We start from the raw sequence: 12930 nt of genomic DNA, 5'->3' as shown, positions 1-12930 counted from the left end.
TGGAATACTGTTTCCCTGGTTCACTGAGTTGTGGGATCTCTATGGGGTTTTTTCCCCCCAATTTCTGCTAAGTATCACCTGGGAGCTTCCCAGTCTCCCCCAAAATCACACACACGCACACACACACACACACTTTTTCTTTAGAAATTTTCTCTGCTTCACTTTTCTTCACAGTATTCATTACTACAAATCCTAGTATACATTTGCTTTATCTTCTTCTACTCTCATTAGACTATAAGTCCCTAAGGGCATGCACTGTCTGGACCACTGTCATTTTTTTCTACTTGAAAGGGACCTAGCTCACACATGTTAGTTACTTTTGTGTAGCTATGACCAAAATACTTGAGAGAAACAAGTTAAGGGGATGAATTATTTATTTAGCTCATGGCTTCAGAAACTTCAGTCCATGCTCATGACTCCATTAATTATGAATCTCTGGTGAGGCAGAAAATCATGGCAAGAGCATGTGGCAGAGGAGACATCACATAGTGAGCCAGAAGAAGGATCTCAGGCAGAGAAGGACTCAGAGGAAGGTACACCCCCAAGGACATGCCACCACTGACCGAAGTGCTGAAGCTGGGACTCACCTCCTAAAGTTTCAGAACCTCCCAAAATGGCACCACCAGCTGAGAACTAAGCATTCAACATATAGGCCTGTGAGAGACCTTTCATATTCAAGTCCTAATTTTCCCCTGGATCCCAAAGGCTCCTGGCTATCTCTTAATACAAAATACATTTAGCCCACCTCTAGAAGTAACATACTTCCAAAAATACAATACCCCAGCATAAACATTTCTACTCTAAAAGGAAGAATGGGGGCACAGAGAGGAGGGATGGGACCAAAACAGCACTGAAAACTCTGCTGAGAAAAGAACAAATCCTAGAACTCTGTATTTGACATCTGGGACACTTGGGATTATGATGCGGGCTCAAAAGAGCTTAGGTATCCCTGCTCCTATCTTCCTGCCATTTGCAGCCCACATGGCTTCTCAGGCTGACTCCACCCATTGCCTGTGATTTTTCCTGGCAATTCCATCATCCTTGGGTTTCCAATATAGCTGGGGCTTCTGCCTCATAGCTTCACAATCGCCCTCTCTGATCCTTTCTCCAAGTTCTCTGATCCTGTCACACAATGCCTGGGCTTTCCTCTTCGTGTTTTCCTTGATGAAATTAAATGTGTTCTGAACCAACCTTGGTCATCTTAATATGAACAAGTATAGTATATGTGTCTTATTGTACAGGACAATCACTTGGTAGGAATTAAGCTTTCTAGTTGGAAAAATAAAGTTACCAAAAACCCTAATCAAGACTTTGGGAAACTGTTTCAGAACATTAGAGTCAGATACTTAGTGTTCACATATTCAGTAATATTTCTCAAACAAAACAGAAGGAAGAGTCTACTTCTCCAAGTAGGAAGCCAGAGAGTGTTATCTAGATCTCTTGGAGGTCTTAAGGTTTATCTCACAGAGGGAAGGTATTTGGTTTATTGTCCCCCCTGTGGCAGACACCACAGCAATTTCCCACCACCTACTCCCTCCTGAGAGTCTATAGGACAGCTAGGATAACCCTTGAAATACAAGAGACTACATCTTTAGTTTGTCTTTTTTTTAAAAAAACAAAAACCTGGCAAAATCACTCAGGCTTAGCTGATCACTGGTGTAATCCTAACTACTTAGGCGGCTTCCATCTGAGGATAGAGGTACAAAGCCAGCCTAAGCAGAAAAGTTCTTGTGACTCTTCTCTCTAATCAACCACCAAAAAGCCAGAAAAGGAGAGGTGGCTCAAGCCATAAAGCACCAGCATTGAGCAACAAAAGCCAAGGGGTAAGACAGGGCTCAATCTCCTCCCCCTTTCCCCCTTTACAAAAAAAAAACAAAATTACTTAGACTCACCTTTGCCTTTAGGCGAACTGAGGGAAAACCTTCAGGAGGACTTAACACAGGTTTGTCAATGTCATTATGAATGGCAAGTGGTATGTCCAGGGAACTGGTGCCTCACTGAACTGTAGATTCAACTGCAAGCCCTGTATCTGGAAACCCCCTTTATAAGATAGCTACTCTCCTATTGTTTTGTTGAGATCAGAAAAGCAGAGTTTTAATCCACTAGAAAGTTAAAGAGAGAGAGAAAAAAAATCAAACTGATTTTGATCCAACTCAGTCAGAAACATTAAAAGGGGGGAGGGCTGATCTATTGATTATATAATGATTATGTTCATTTATTACATAATTGTATATTTGTATTTATTACATATTATACTTATTTATTGATTATATACTGATCATGCAAGGCATGGTTGAGGGACAACTATTTTCTCAATTCTAAAGCCCAGGATTAAAAAGGAGTATTTTTCTTCCCTGAAGGTTGCTTCATTTCTGTCTTTTTCTAAGTAATTCTCTTTCTCAATAGAAATTAAAAAATCAAACCTCTATAGAAATTGAGTTATGTGCTTTAATGAAGACTGGTCTATCATCATCATCACCATCATTGTTAAGTAGTTGTACAAAAGGGTTTCAATTCAACAAATCAGCTTATAATATATCTTGATCGATATTATCCATTCATTCGTCCCCAATTTTCCTAAACCCTCAAGTTACGTGGTTCCATTTTCACATCTGTATGTTGAATACAATGACTTCATGTGTCCACCCTTCCTCTGTCCATTCCTCTACACCTCCTCCTTCTGATACCCTCTCTCCACCTCCCCCCACACACACACAAAATATGTTTTAGCTTCCTGGAATTCATTTCGTTAAACTGTTTTTCAGAGTCTTGGATGGGGGAACTCACCTTTTTTAATTAGGCTTACCCAACAGTGCCCCCACCCCTCCCCATCTCTCCAGAAAATAAGTGATAGTGGGTTTATGGGTCATCTATATGAGACAGGTCAGAAGGAGCTGGAGCGAGCAATACTAGCAAAGAACAGAGAACCCAGTGGACAGAGATGATGCGTGGGATACAGCCAGCCCTACCTGAGGGCTCTCTAACCTTTATCCCCAGCAATGATAGTGAGGTCTCAGAATGTGTCTGACACTCCAACAGTGAGGCCCCACCGCTCAGTGCTGGGCTCCTGCTCACTGAGAGAGAATTGTGTTCCAGTTCCTTGCAGACTGACCATCCAAAGCACTTTGAACATTGACAAGAAAGGAGAAGGGGGTGGGGGAAGAGAGGACCCAGCCATGGAAAAGAGAGGGGGGGGGAGGGGGAGAAAGAAACAGAGACAGAGACAGCAGCAGGGGTGGTGAGTAGAAGGAGGCCTGGAAACAGAAAACCTTTTGTTACCCGAGTTCGTTTCATGTAGAGATGATGAGGTGGCTGGCTTTGAAATGAAATCGGTGGGTGAACTAGTTGCTAGGTCACAGGAAACGCGACTGTCAGGCCGCGTTGTGAATTTGGATTCTTTAACATTTAGGTTAATCTTAAAAGGACTTTATCCCCTTTTTCCTGGCTTCTCTGTCCATCCTTTTTCTTCTTTCAGTGTTCCTTTTGCGTGTGGGGCAACTGCGGGGTTTGGAGCACCGCTGGCCCCTGGCTGTTTTATTTTCCACCCTTTTTGATAAGGCGAAAAGAAAATGATCACATTACAAGTTCTTTGTCGAGTTCCAGCCCCCCCCCCCCCCCCCCCCCCGTCCAGAAGTTAGGGGTGGGCGGGGCGCCTGTATTACTTTGCCAGCCAATGGCGGTGCTGTATGCAAATAAGGCCTGCGATGGGCGGGCCCCCATCAAAACAGTGAGCTCAGAAGCTCCGCTGGGCGCGCGGAGGCTCAGCGACCGTCCGTGCGCGGGGGGACCTAGCTCATTTGGATTCCGCGCTGCACCCAATGGAGAGGCGGACACCCCAGTGCTCAATGCTGTCTCACTAGAGTAGGAAAACGGCTCAAGTCCCCGCTGCCGAAATGAAGTATAAGGTGAGACTGTCTTTTACACCGGGTTTCCTTTGGAAGCTGTGCGCCCGCTGGGTATCTGCGTGTGACAACTGCTCTGCGGGGACCCTGTGTGTGCGCGTGTGCGCGGGTGTGCGCGGGTGTGTGGTCGGGAGAGATCCGGGACGGGTCTCGGGGGCTGGGTTGGCAGCCACGCTCGCTCTTTGCAACCCCCTCTAGGAGATCCACAGTACACCAGAGCCCATTGGTGAGGACAGGGGCCGTGGAAGGGATGTGAGAAGTTACAGACTCCCAGCCGAGCCGCAGTTCAGCAATCCCTAGGTTACAGGGTGTCTGAACTTTGCCTTGCAGCACGCCTCAGCTCCAGTCTCCGAGGCTCAGCTGGCCCCGGCTGGCCCCAGCTGCCCAGGAGAGCTGTAAGGAGGGAAATCAGAGCTGCCCCAACTTTCGAAAAGTTTTTCAGTCTTTGCTTTAAGCAAAGTGGGTGGGAAGCCGCTTGCTGTATGGAGAAAATACAAGCCCAGATCTATTATAGACCTGATGATCAAGAATTGCCATATCCTTAGATGGTGGTGGATGTCAGAATAAATGAATATTCGTCATTTCTGGAAAGCATTTTTATTGGGATTTGAATGGGCTGAGCGTATGTATTTTGATTGAAGCTTACGTGTCATGGTTATAATACTTTGGCAGCGGTTTTCCAGTGCGTTTTGCACCCTGGTTTGTGTGTTTACTCTTGTCTAAGGGAATATGACTTGCTCAGCATACCCCATCTAAAGAGGCAAGCAGTTTCCAGGGAATCTGATACAGTAGCAGATTGCAATAAACTGGTCGGGATGTGTTTTTTTTTGGGGGGGGAGGGAGGTGGAGAAAGGGGGAGATGATGAATAGACATGAATCCTAGTATTTTCAAATAAGAGAGCAATTATTAAAGTGAATTTTGGCAAGGTGGCTATACTTTTGGACTGACATATTGTATTAATTGCCCAACCTTCAGGATTGTGCTACTTGGGAGTTACTTTGCTTTCTTTCTGAATTATGTCACTTCTCGCCTATCTTTTTTTTTTTCAATGTAAGGTTGTAAATGCTTTTTCTAGTTGATAGCCAACGGCTAACCTCAGTGATAAATCTTGGGTTCAATAGCTATAAATCTTGTTCAAAATAATGCCCCACGTCTTTCTTGTAATGTGTGAATTATAGCTTTTGAAACAGAACTTTCTGAAAGCAGAGGTATCAGTTTCGCCCAATTATCAGCTTTCTATTATCTGCATTGAGAAGGAAGATCCCAGCACAGGATGATCCTAAAGAATATTAATATTTGAGAGATGCAATCAAAAGCCAGGCACTAGTGGCTTGTGCCTATAATCCTAGCTATTTAGGAGGCTGAGATCTGAGGATCACAATTCAAAGAGCCAGCCCAGGCAAAATAGAGATGCTTATCTCCACTTAACCAGCAAAAAGCTGAAAGTGTGAGTATAGCTCAAATGGTAGAACACCAGCCCTGAGGGAAAAAGTCAAGTGTAAGAATGAGGTCTTGAGTTCAAGCCCCAGTGTTGGCTAAATAAATACATACATACATACATAAAAATTTCAAAAGTGCCATCAGAAACAAATTCTACTACCAGGAAGGAAAGTTCTCTTTTGAAGTGGTTGGCTTCATAGTTCCACAGTCTCTTCATTTAGGGCAGTGATAAGGTGAGATGCTATTCTACTCAGACTGACTGTAGCTGAATATAAGTGGCTTACAGAGAAAAGAGAAAGTATGCTTATATTTATCACCAGTTAAGTGGCTGAAATGAACATTGAAAACGTGTGACCAAGTCTTCAGTCACTTTTATTAAATGACCTCATCATCTGTAGCTTTACACCTGATGGAAATATCATGGTGACTGACAGTGTAAATTGCAACTGGCATTCATGAAGAAAACTCGCCTCTTGGCTGGGTCTCAACGGTGTTGACACTCTGCCCAATGATATAAATACATGATTATTAATCATGGTGGACCCCAGGAAAAAATGCAGAAATTTCCAACTCAGCAAATAACAGATTGGTACTTGAATAGTAGATGACTTTATTGAAAGAGAGGATTTGCTATTTGAAGTAAAAGAAACAACACAAAAGTAGGGGCGTGATGACATTCATGGAAATTTGCCCTCACAACTGAGGACTGTCCTATTTAACTCTCCCAATAACTCCATGAAAGTTTTAATTCTTAGGCCCATTTTCAAATGTGGAAATTGTGTCAAAGAGAGGCAAAGGGATTTATCCAATACCAAGGCAGCTGGTGAGCACTGGATTCCAAGTAAGGTAACATTGCTCTAAAACCCATGATTCAGCCATTATGAAGAGAAAGAACTATCTTTGACCTCCCTGATTAATACTTTCTTGTTTCAGAAATTTCAAGACCATTTCATCCCAAGTATTCCTGCATGATAGATTTTTCTGTAATTTTTTAAGCATATTATCTTTTCAAAGCAAAGCGAAATGCATGTTTGGCAGTTGTTTCATTTGAGTTACTTAGGTAGTAAAACCAGGTAATTATTAGACTGTAAAATCCAGGAGTCAGAAATGACCTCTTAAATACTATGTTACTTTATAAACTATAAATTTAGCACAGACTCAAAAATGATCATCAAGAGATTTATAAAGCAGACCCTAAAAGGTTTTTAGCTATTGCCGACCAGATAATCTTGTTCAGCAACTTCAGGGATCATAACTAGAGAATAACCAATCTTTACTCATTTTCAATTTAAAATCTACAACTTCAGGCCTGCTGGCAATTATTCACAATAATCATAAAAGCTGTGGAATGTAATCTGCTACTTTAGGCAAACCTTCTAAGTTAGCACATACCTAGTCTATTTGAATTTTACTATATGTTTTTTATTTATTCATGGGAAAACTGTAGTTATTCTCATATGTGTTTAAAGTTCCATTTCTCTTAGGAGAGATTCAGTCTTTATGGTAGGAAATTGTGAAGGCTTCCTTTATTAAAAACGCCTCACAAAATCCTTTTCATATGCACAGTATGTTCCACAGGGAAAACAAACATGGATTTGGTTTGTTTGTCCACAGAAGGTGTGCTCTTAAGAATCCAGACATGGCTGATTGCTCCAGTTTTACATGAGGCTGATTGACAGACTCTTTGACCTTACTTTTAAGTAAAAGTCCCATAGTCCTGCCCACTTCAGGCAGGTCAGATCCTAGACCCCTCCAACTTCATGTTCTGACCTGGAAGGTACTCATCAGTCACTGCTTTCTGACCTCTAATAGCCAAGAAGCTTTTGTGGCTTTGCCAAATTTATAAACCCTTATGTGCCCACAGTAAAAGTTTTAAGTATTTATCTAGGCTACCATGCAGAAAATTATTCTTAAACATTTTGACTTTAGAAAAAGTACAGATGGACCTTGAGATACAATGAGGAAAGTTACAATCTGAAATTCCATTTTGTGTTCTGGTTGAATGGGGACAAAGCAAGCCAACAGAAGGAGAAAGTGTATGATCAAACACTTCTGAGGGGAACTTTGAAGTTATTTTTATGTTCTCAACCTTGCTTAAGAAGCAAATGATAGAAAGTCTTTGATTTAGCCAATACAGCCATCACAACCATTTATAACTCACACAATTTTCTAATTTTCTCTTTGCTCTGATATTTTGGCTTTAAGTTCTTTTACTCTAAATGGTTTATAGGTTTCCATCCAAAATTGGAACTTCTGCACCCCTTCTTTTGAAATCTTGTATGACACCTATGAATTTGAAAATGATGAACTGTTAACTTTGTTATTTAGCAAACCCACCTTCAGAGCAAAATCATTTACCTACACAGAAATGAAAGTGTTTATGGAATTGTAGTGGTTCTAATAATCCCAAGGTTAGCAAGTTACATAGTATTCGATACACTAGGAGTTCTTTTAGCATCCTTTTCTGGTTGAAATACACTTCACTCCTGTTCTCTGTAGCTTCCCATCTTCCCACACCTGCAGTCTTCTATAAATAAACAAGCAAACAAACCCTTCTTCTCTACTTTTCAACCCCCTCTGCAAATTGCCTGTCCCTTACATGTCTGTCACTGGATCTTATTTTTCATAAGAACATTCCCTGTGCTTCTCTCCGTAGGGCTTCTCCTTCACATACACAGTCATGTAAGTGACAGTGTTAATAGACATCCTATACCCCTTATCCTGTCTTCTCCTTGACTCTGCTGTGTGTGTGGGAAGCCCTGTTCCCTAGCTCTCACTTTCATTGGCTCCTGTACCTACGTGACTTGCATAGCCTTGGCACTTCTCACTAGTAAAGTCTCCTTCCCTATCATATACTCCATAAAACAATCAAAAGCTGAAACCTTTGTCTCCTATAACCCCTTACATAGGCCTTACGTTTTCACCTCTGCCCTTCTCTGCGAGCCAAGACCTCATTCCAATCAAATCACTGTCTAAATAATAACTAAAATTAACTCACATAGGTTACCTACAAGACTATTCTAAGGAAATGCCGTTGAAGATGAGAAACTCGTAGTTTATTTGTATGTAGGGAAGGACTCATTGACATACTTGGAAGACAAAGTATGATCAAGAATCTACTAAGCCCTGAGGGGGCAGGAACTTGGTCTTATATGCTTTTGAGACATGATAGAGTATGGACATTAGAGAAAGATGTTTCTGTTTCTTTGGCTTGAAACACTGTGATCTTCAGCAAGTTAAGCCCTCAGAGTTTCAGATTTACCTGTGTAATAGAGATAATTATAGCTGTCTCATATTATTGTTCTAAGATGGAAGCTAATGTACAAAGTATTTACCATGGCTCTACTTATCTATGGTAAGTAGACAATGTTGGCTAGCCCCAGCACTCTTGTGTAGTAGGTACTCAATAGATGTTGATAGAAGTGTGGAGCTGAGTGAGCACCGGAGACTCATACCTGTAATCTTAGCTACTCAGGAGGCTGATACCTGAAGATCATGGTTCAAGCCAGCCCAGGCAGAAAAGTCCATGAGACTCTTATCTCAACAGCAAAACACTAGAAGTGGAAGTGTGCTTCAAGTAGTAGAGTGCTAACCTTGAGTGAAAAAGTCAAGTTAGAGGACAAGGCCCAAGGCAGGCACTGGTGGTTCATACCTGTAGTTCTAGCTACCCAGGAGGCTGAGATCTGAGGTTCAAAGCTAGCCAGGGAAGAAAGTCTGTGGGATTCTTATCTCCAATTAACCACCAGAAAACCAGCAGTGGGGCTGTGACTAAGAGTGATAGAGTACTAACCTTGAGGAAAAAAGCTCAGGGACAGTGCCCAGTCCCTGAGTTCAAGTCCTACAACCAACAAAAGGTAGAGGTGGGGAGAAAGGGAGGGAGAACACTGGTGTTTAAATCTCCGTTACTATGTTAAGATGGTTGTTACTGTTAAAAATTCCATGATCCTGATAGGAAATATAAAAATGCCGATCCCTGGCATAGGAACCTAACAGCATACCTCTAGCACAGGGCTCCATTTACTCGGCCTCTTCACTCTTATTAATAAGACTTTATATTCCTGAGACCAGAGGACTTGCTTATAGTGAGTCCTCTGCCAAATTACATAACACACACACACACACACACACACACACACACACATCCATTTAAAAGTGTGTTCATGTCCTGTGATATAGTGGAAAGAAGATGGGTTATGTTTCTAATCCCACTTTTTTTTTTCCTACCAGTATAATTTTCAATGAGCTGTTTTAGACTTCTGTTTTCCTTACTGGTAACACGGGGATGACAATACTTGCCTTGTAAGAAGTTTATAAGAACATAATACATGAAGTCATCAGTTGCTAGCACATGGTAGACATTTGATAAATGTCAGATGTTATATGATGTTATATGATGTTATAGGACACATGTATGTGTCTTATATGTATACATACATATATATATGTATTGTATATATATATATATATATATATATATATAACAACTACATGAATAGTATTGAGTATATGACAGCAATTTTTCATGGGGCAGCTTGTAGAAATATCTGTATATCTATACAGATAGGTAGATATATATAGAAGCATTATACAGATAAAAGTTTAAGAGGAAGCATTCATGAAACTGTTTACCTATAACAAAAGTATGTGAGGAAAAGAGAATCTCCTAAGTCAAATATTAAATAGTAAAGTCAAAGTATAAAATGAAATAAAATAGTACAGTCCAAAGAAGATGAGCTGGGAGTTTACAGTTGAAGTTTGGGATAAATTCTACCACATCTTGTTACCATCAGGGTGACGTCAATGTAAAGTAAGAGGACTTGGATATCTATTTTTAGATCATTTTAGGGTTAGAAAGAAACAGACAAATTGGTTTGGAATGCCAGCCACTAGGACCACGGCAGTAACATATAGACTTAATTACCAGGCCTTCCTGCCAAGATAAATGCACCAGGGCTATTGGGAAGAAATACAATATTTCCAACTTAAAATGCCAGAGTAGAGCTGCTGGTTTCCTAGGCAACAGATGATTACAAAGAGCCTGGGCATGGAAAGAAGACAAAAAAAAAAGCCCAAAGCCCTGTTTATGCTTTGTGCACAGCACCGCCTTCATCTTATTTACTTTGAGCATTCCAGCCATCTCCCTATGGTAATTCTTACTGGCTAATGAGGGCTCCATGCTCAGCCTGGCTGCAAAGGCTCCTCCTGCAGAATCTTCTCTTTTGAGATAAATGGCCTTGTGGGTGACCTTTTCCACCCTCCACTGGAAAAGATGAATCTTGTATAAGGTCTTTTCAGTAAGCAATGCTATCTCAGTGAATTGAGTCATGTTCTTTGATGCTGTGGTACTGACATTCCACACCATGACTAGTTTTTATGTGTGATGGCATTTTTCATGGTTGAAATAGGGACAGGAGGCTGCTGGTTATGGAGATATTAAAATTGCTAGTGGAATTTTTTCTGATATATCGCCTAGGCCTCACCATGAACTACTAAATCCCAGGATATTTTTTTAAAAACACATAGTCCAGTTCTCTTTAATCCCTCTCCCCAACCGCTAATGGTGTTTAAATGGTGTCTAAGTTAAGTGGTTCATAATCCCTATTCAAGGCTGGGTCCAATGATTCAGAGGTATCATATTTCTTGGCAAACCCTGACATTGCAAAGTACAATTCCTCTTATTTCTACTATGCTGAGGTAATAGTTAATGCTCACTAGAAATAAAGATAGAGTAACCATGGACATGTAAAACCACAATGTTTGATAGCGCCTTTTAAAATCAGTTTTAATTTCTGTCTTTACTCTTGTGGGAGGGGCTATGGAGGTTTTCTGTTAAGCTCAATGGATACTTGTAGTAACCAAAACACAAGTATGATTAAGACTTGAAGCCCTGTGCCAGTGGCTTATGCCTGTAATCCTAGCTGCTCAGGAGCTAAGATCTGAGAATGAAGGTTTGAAGCCAGACCCAGCAGGAAAGTGTGAGACTCTAATCACACACACACACACACACACACACACACACACACACACACACACACACACCAGAAACCAAGTAGCAGAGGACTAGCTTTAAGCAAAAAAGCTCAAGGACATAGCCCAGCTCCTGAGTTCAAGCCCCAGGACCAGCACAAAGAAAACAACTTTGAACCTCATTCCTTCCTGTTTAACAGTATTCCATTTTCAGATAGTACGATATGTCATTCCTATTTTCCCAAATTACTTTGTGTTAAGCAGAAGCCCTGTTCTATGTCTTGTGCAGATGAGTTAGTCATGATCTTACTGATTTATGGCTGTTGATTTGTTTCCATTAACTTAGTATTTCCACCCACAGGTAATGTGGGGTCATCTTGGGCTTCTCTGTCCTTGGTCCATTGTAAAGAATGATCTGGGCTTCTCTTTCCTGAGTCTGCCTCTGCTCCCCCCAGAAAGCAATAACATTCAAAGCAAGAACCCGGGAAATGGCAAAAACACAAACTTGTAGACACTCTAGCCTTCTCAGAGCTGTTGTTTAGAGTCAAGACATGTCAGTTAACAATAAGTAACTATTTTCACTGTTCTTGTTTCTGGGCACTGTGTTATAACTCCAGAGCTTGGAAAGGAATGGGTTTATGAACCAGCACAGATGTATCACAACTTTGAAGCCCTGTCTCCCAGGACAAGAATAGAACTTATTCCTCAAAGACACACACAACTTGGGATAGTCTCTGATTCTGGGATCCACTTCACTTAGAATTTAGTGTCATTAAGTGTACCTTAAGGAGGACTCAGAATAAAACACCACCAATACAGACAGCCCAAGAACCTTCTTTCTCTTTGTAACTCTATTCATCATGAGGCAGGACTTCTGGACATAATCCCAGATGCCTAGAAGTCCCAGAATGATACCTCATTTCCTTTTCAAGATCATTTTGTCAGGGCTGGGAAGGTGGCTCAGTGGTAGAGCGCTTGCCTTGAATGCATGAGGCCCTGGGTTCAATTCCTTAGCACCACATAAGCAAAAAAGAAAAAAGCCAGAAGTGGCGCTGTGGCTCAAGTGGTAGAGTGCTAGCCTTGAGCTGAAGAGCTGAGGGACAGCGCCCAGGCCCAGAGTTCAGGCCCCACGGCCAGACCCCCCCCCCAAAAAAAACAACAACAACAACAAAAAAAAAACACGATCAATTTTGTCAATCAGAGAACATGTTGTATTGCCTCAGTCACAGACTCAACCAATCTCTACTTTTCTCTCAAAACCTAAATTCAACCAAGACAAATCCATTATAAAGAAATATGTTGAGGGGCTGGGAAGGTGGCTCAGTGGTAGAGCGCTTGCCTTGCATGCATGAGGCCCTGGGTTCGATTCCTCAGCACCACATAAGCAAAAAGAAAAAAGCCAGAAGTGGCGCTGTGGCTCAAGTGGTAGAGCGCTAGCCTTGAGCTGAAGAGCTGAGGGACAGCATCCAAGCCCAGAGTTCAGGCCCCACGACGGGACCTCCCCTCCCCAAAAAAAAAAGAAATATGTTGAGTGTACAACCTCTGTTTTAGGTTTCGAATTTGTACAATTTTTGAGGATATGTATATCCAACTTTTGCAAACCAAACAGTAGGACATATG

The 12930-nt window shown here is 41.5% G+C and overlaps 1 protein-coding gene across 4 annotated transcripts in view; it reads left to right on the top strand.

Moving 5' to 3' along the window:
• Window positions 1-12930, top strand: part of Nedd9 (neural precursor cell expressed, developmentally down-regulated 9) — a 164444-nt gene that overhangs the window by 111301 nt on the left and 40213 nt on the right. Inside the window, exon 1 of one of the 4 annotated variants that reach the window (XM_042678509.1) lies at window positions 3762-3905. The exons of the other annotated variants lie outside the window; for them this stretch is intronic. Within the exon in view, the coding sequence (XP_042534443.1) occupies window positions 3894-3905 (12 nt within the window). The 5' untranslated portion in view covers window positions 3762-3893. Of the gene's footprint in view, window positions 1-3761; window positions 3906-12930 lie in introns of those variants that run through there. 4 annotated transcript variants of the gene reach the window in all.

The sequence above is a fragment of the Dipodomys spectabilis genome, unplaced genomic scaffold (genome assembly GCF_019054845.1).
Source record: "Dipodomys spectabilis isolate Male_0828 unplaced genomic scaffold, ASM1905484v1 ptg000045l, whole genome shotgun sequence".
In the NCBI taxonomy this organism is placed as follows: domain Eukaryota; kingdom Metazoa; phylum Chordata; class Mammalia; order Rodentia; family Heteromyidae; genus Dipodomys; species Dipodomys spectabilis.
Note: the sequence above shows the minus strand (reverse complement) of the source record. Positions and strands in the feature narration are given on the sequence as shown.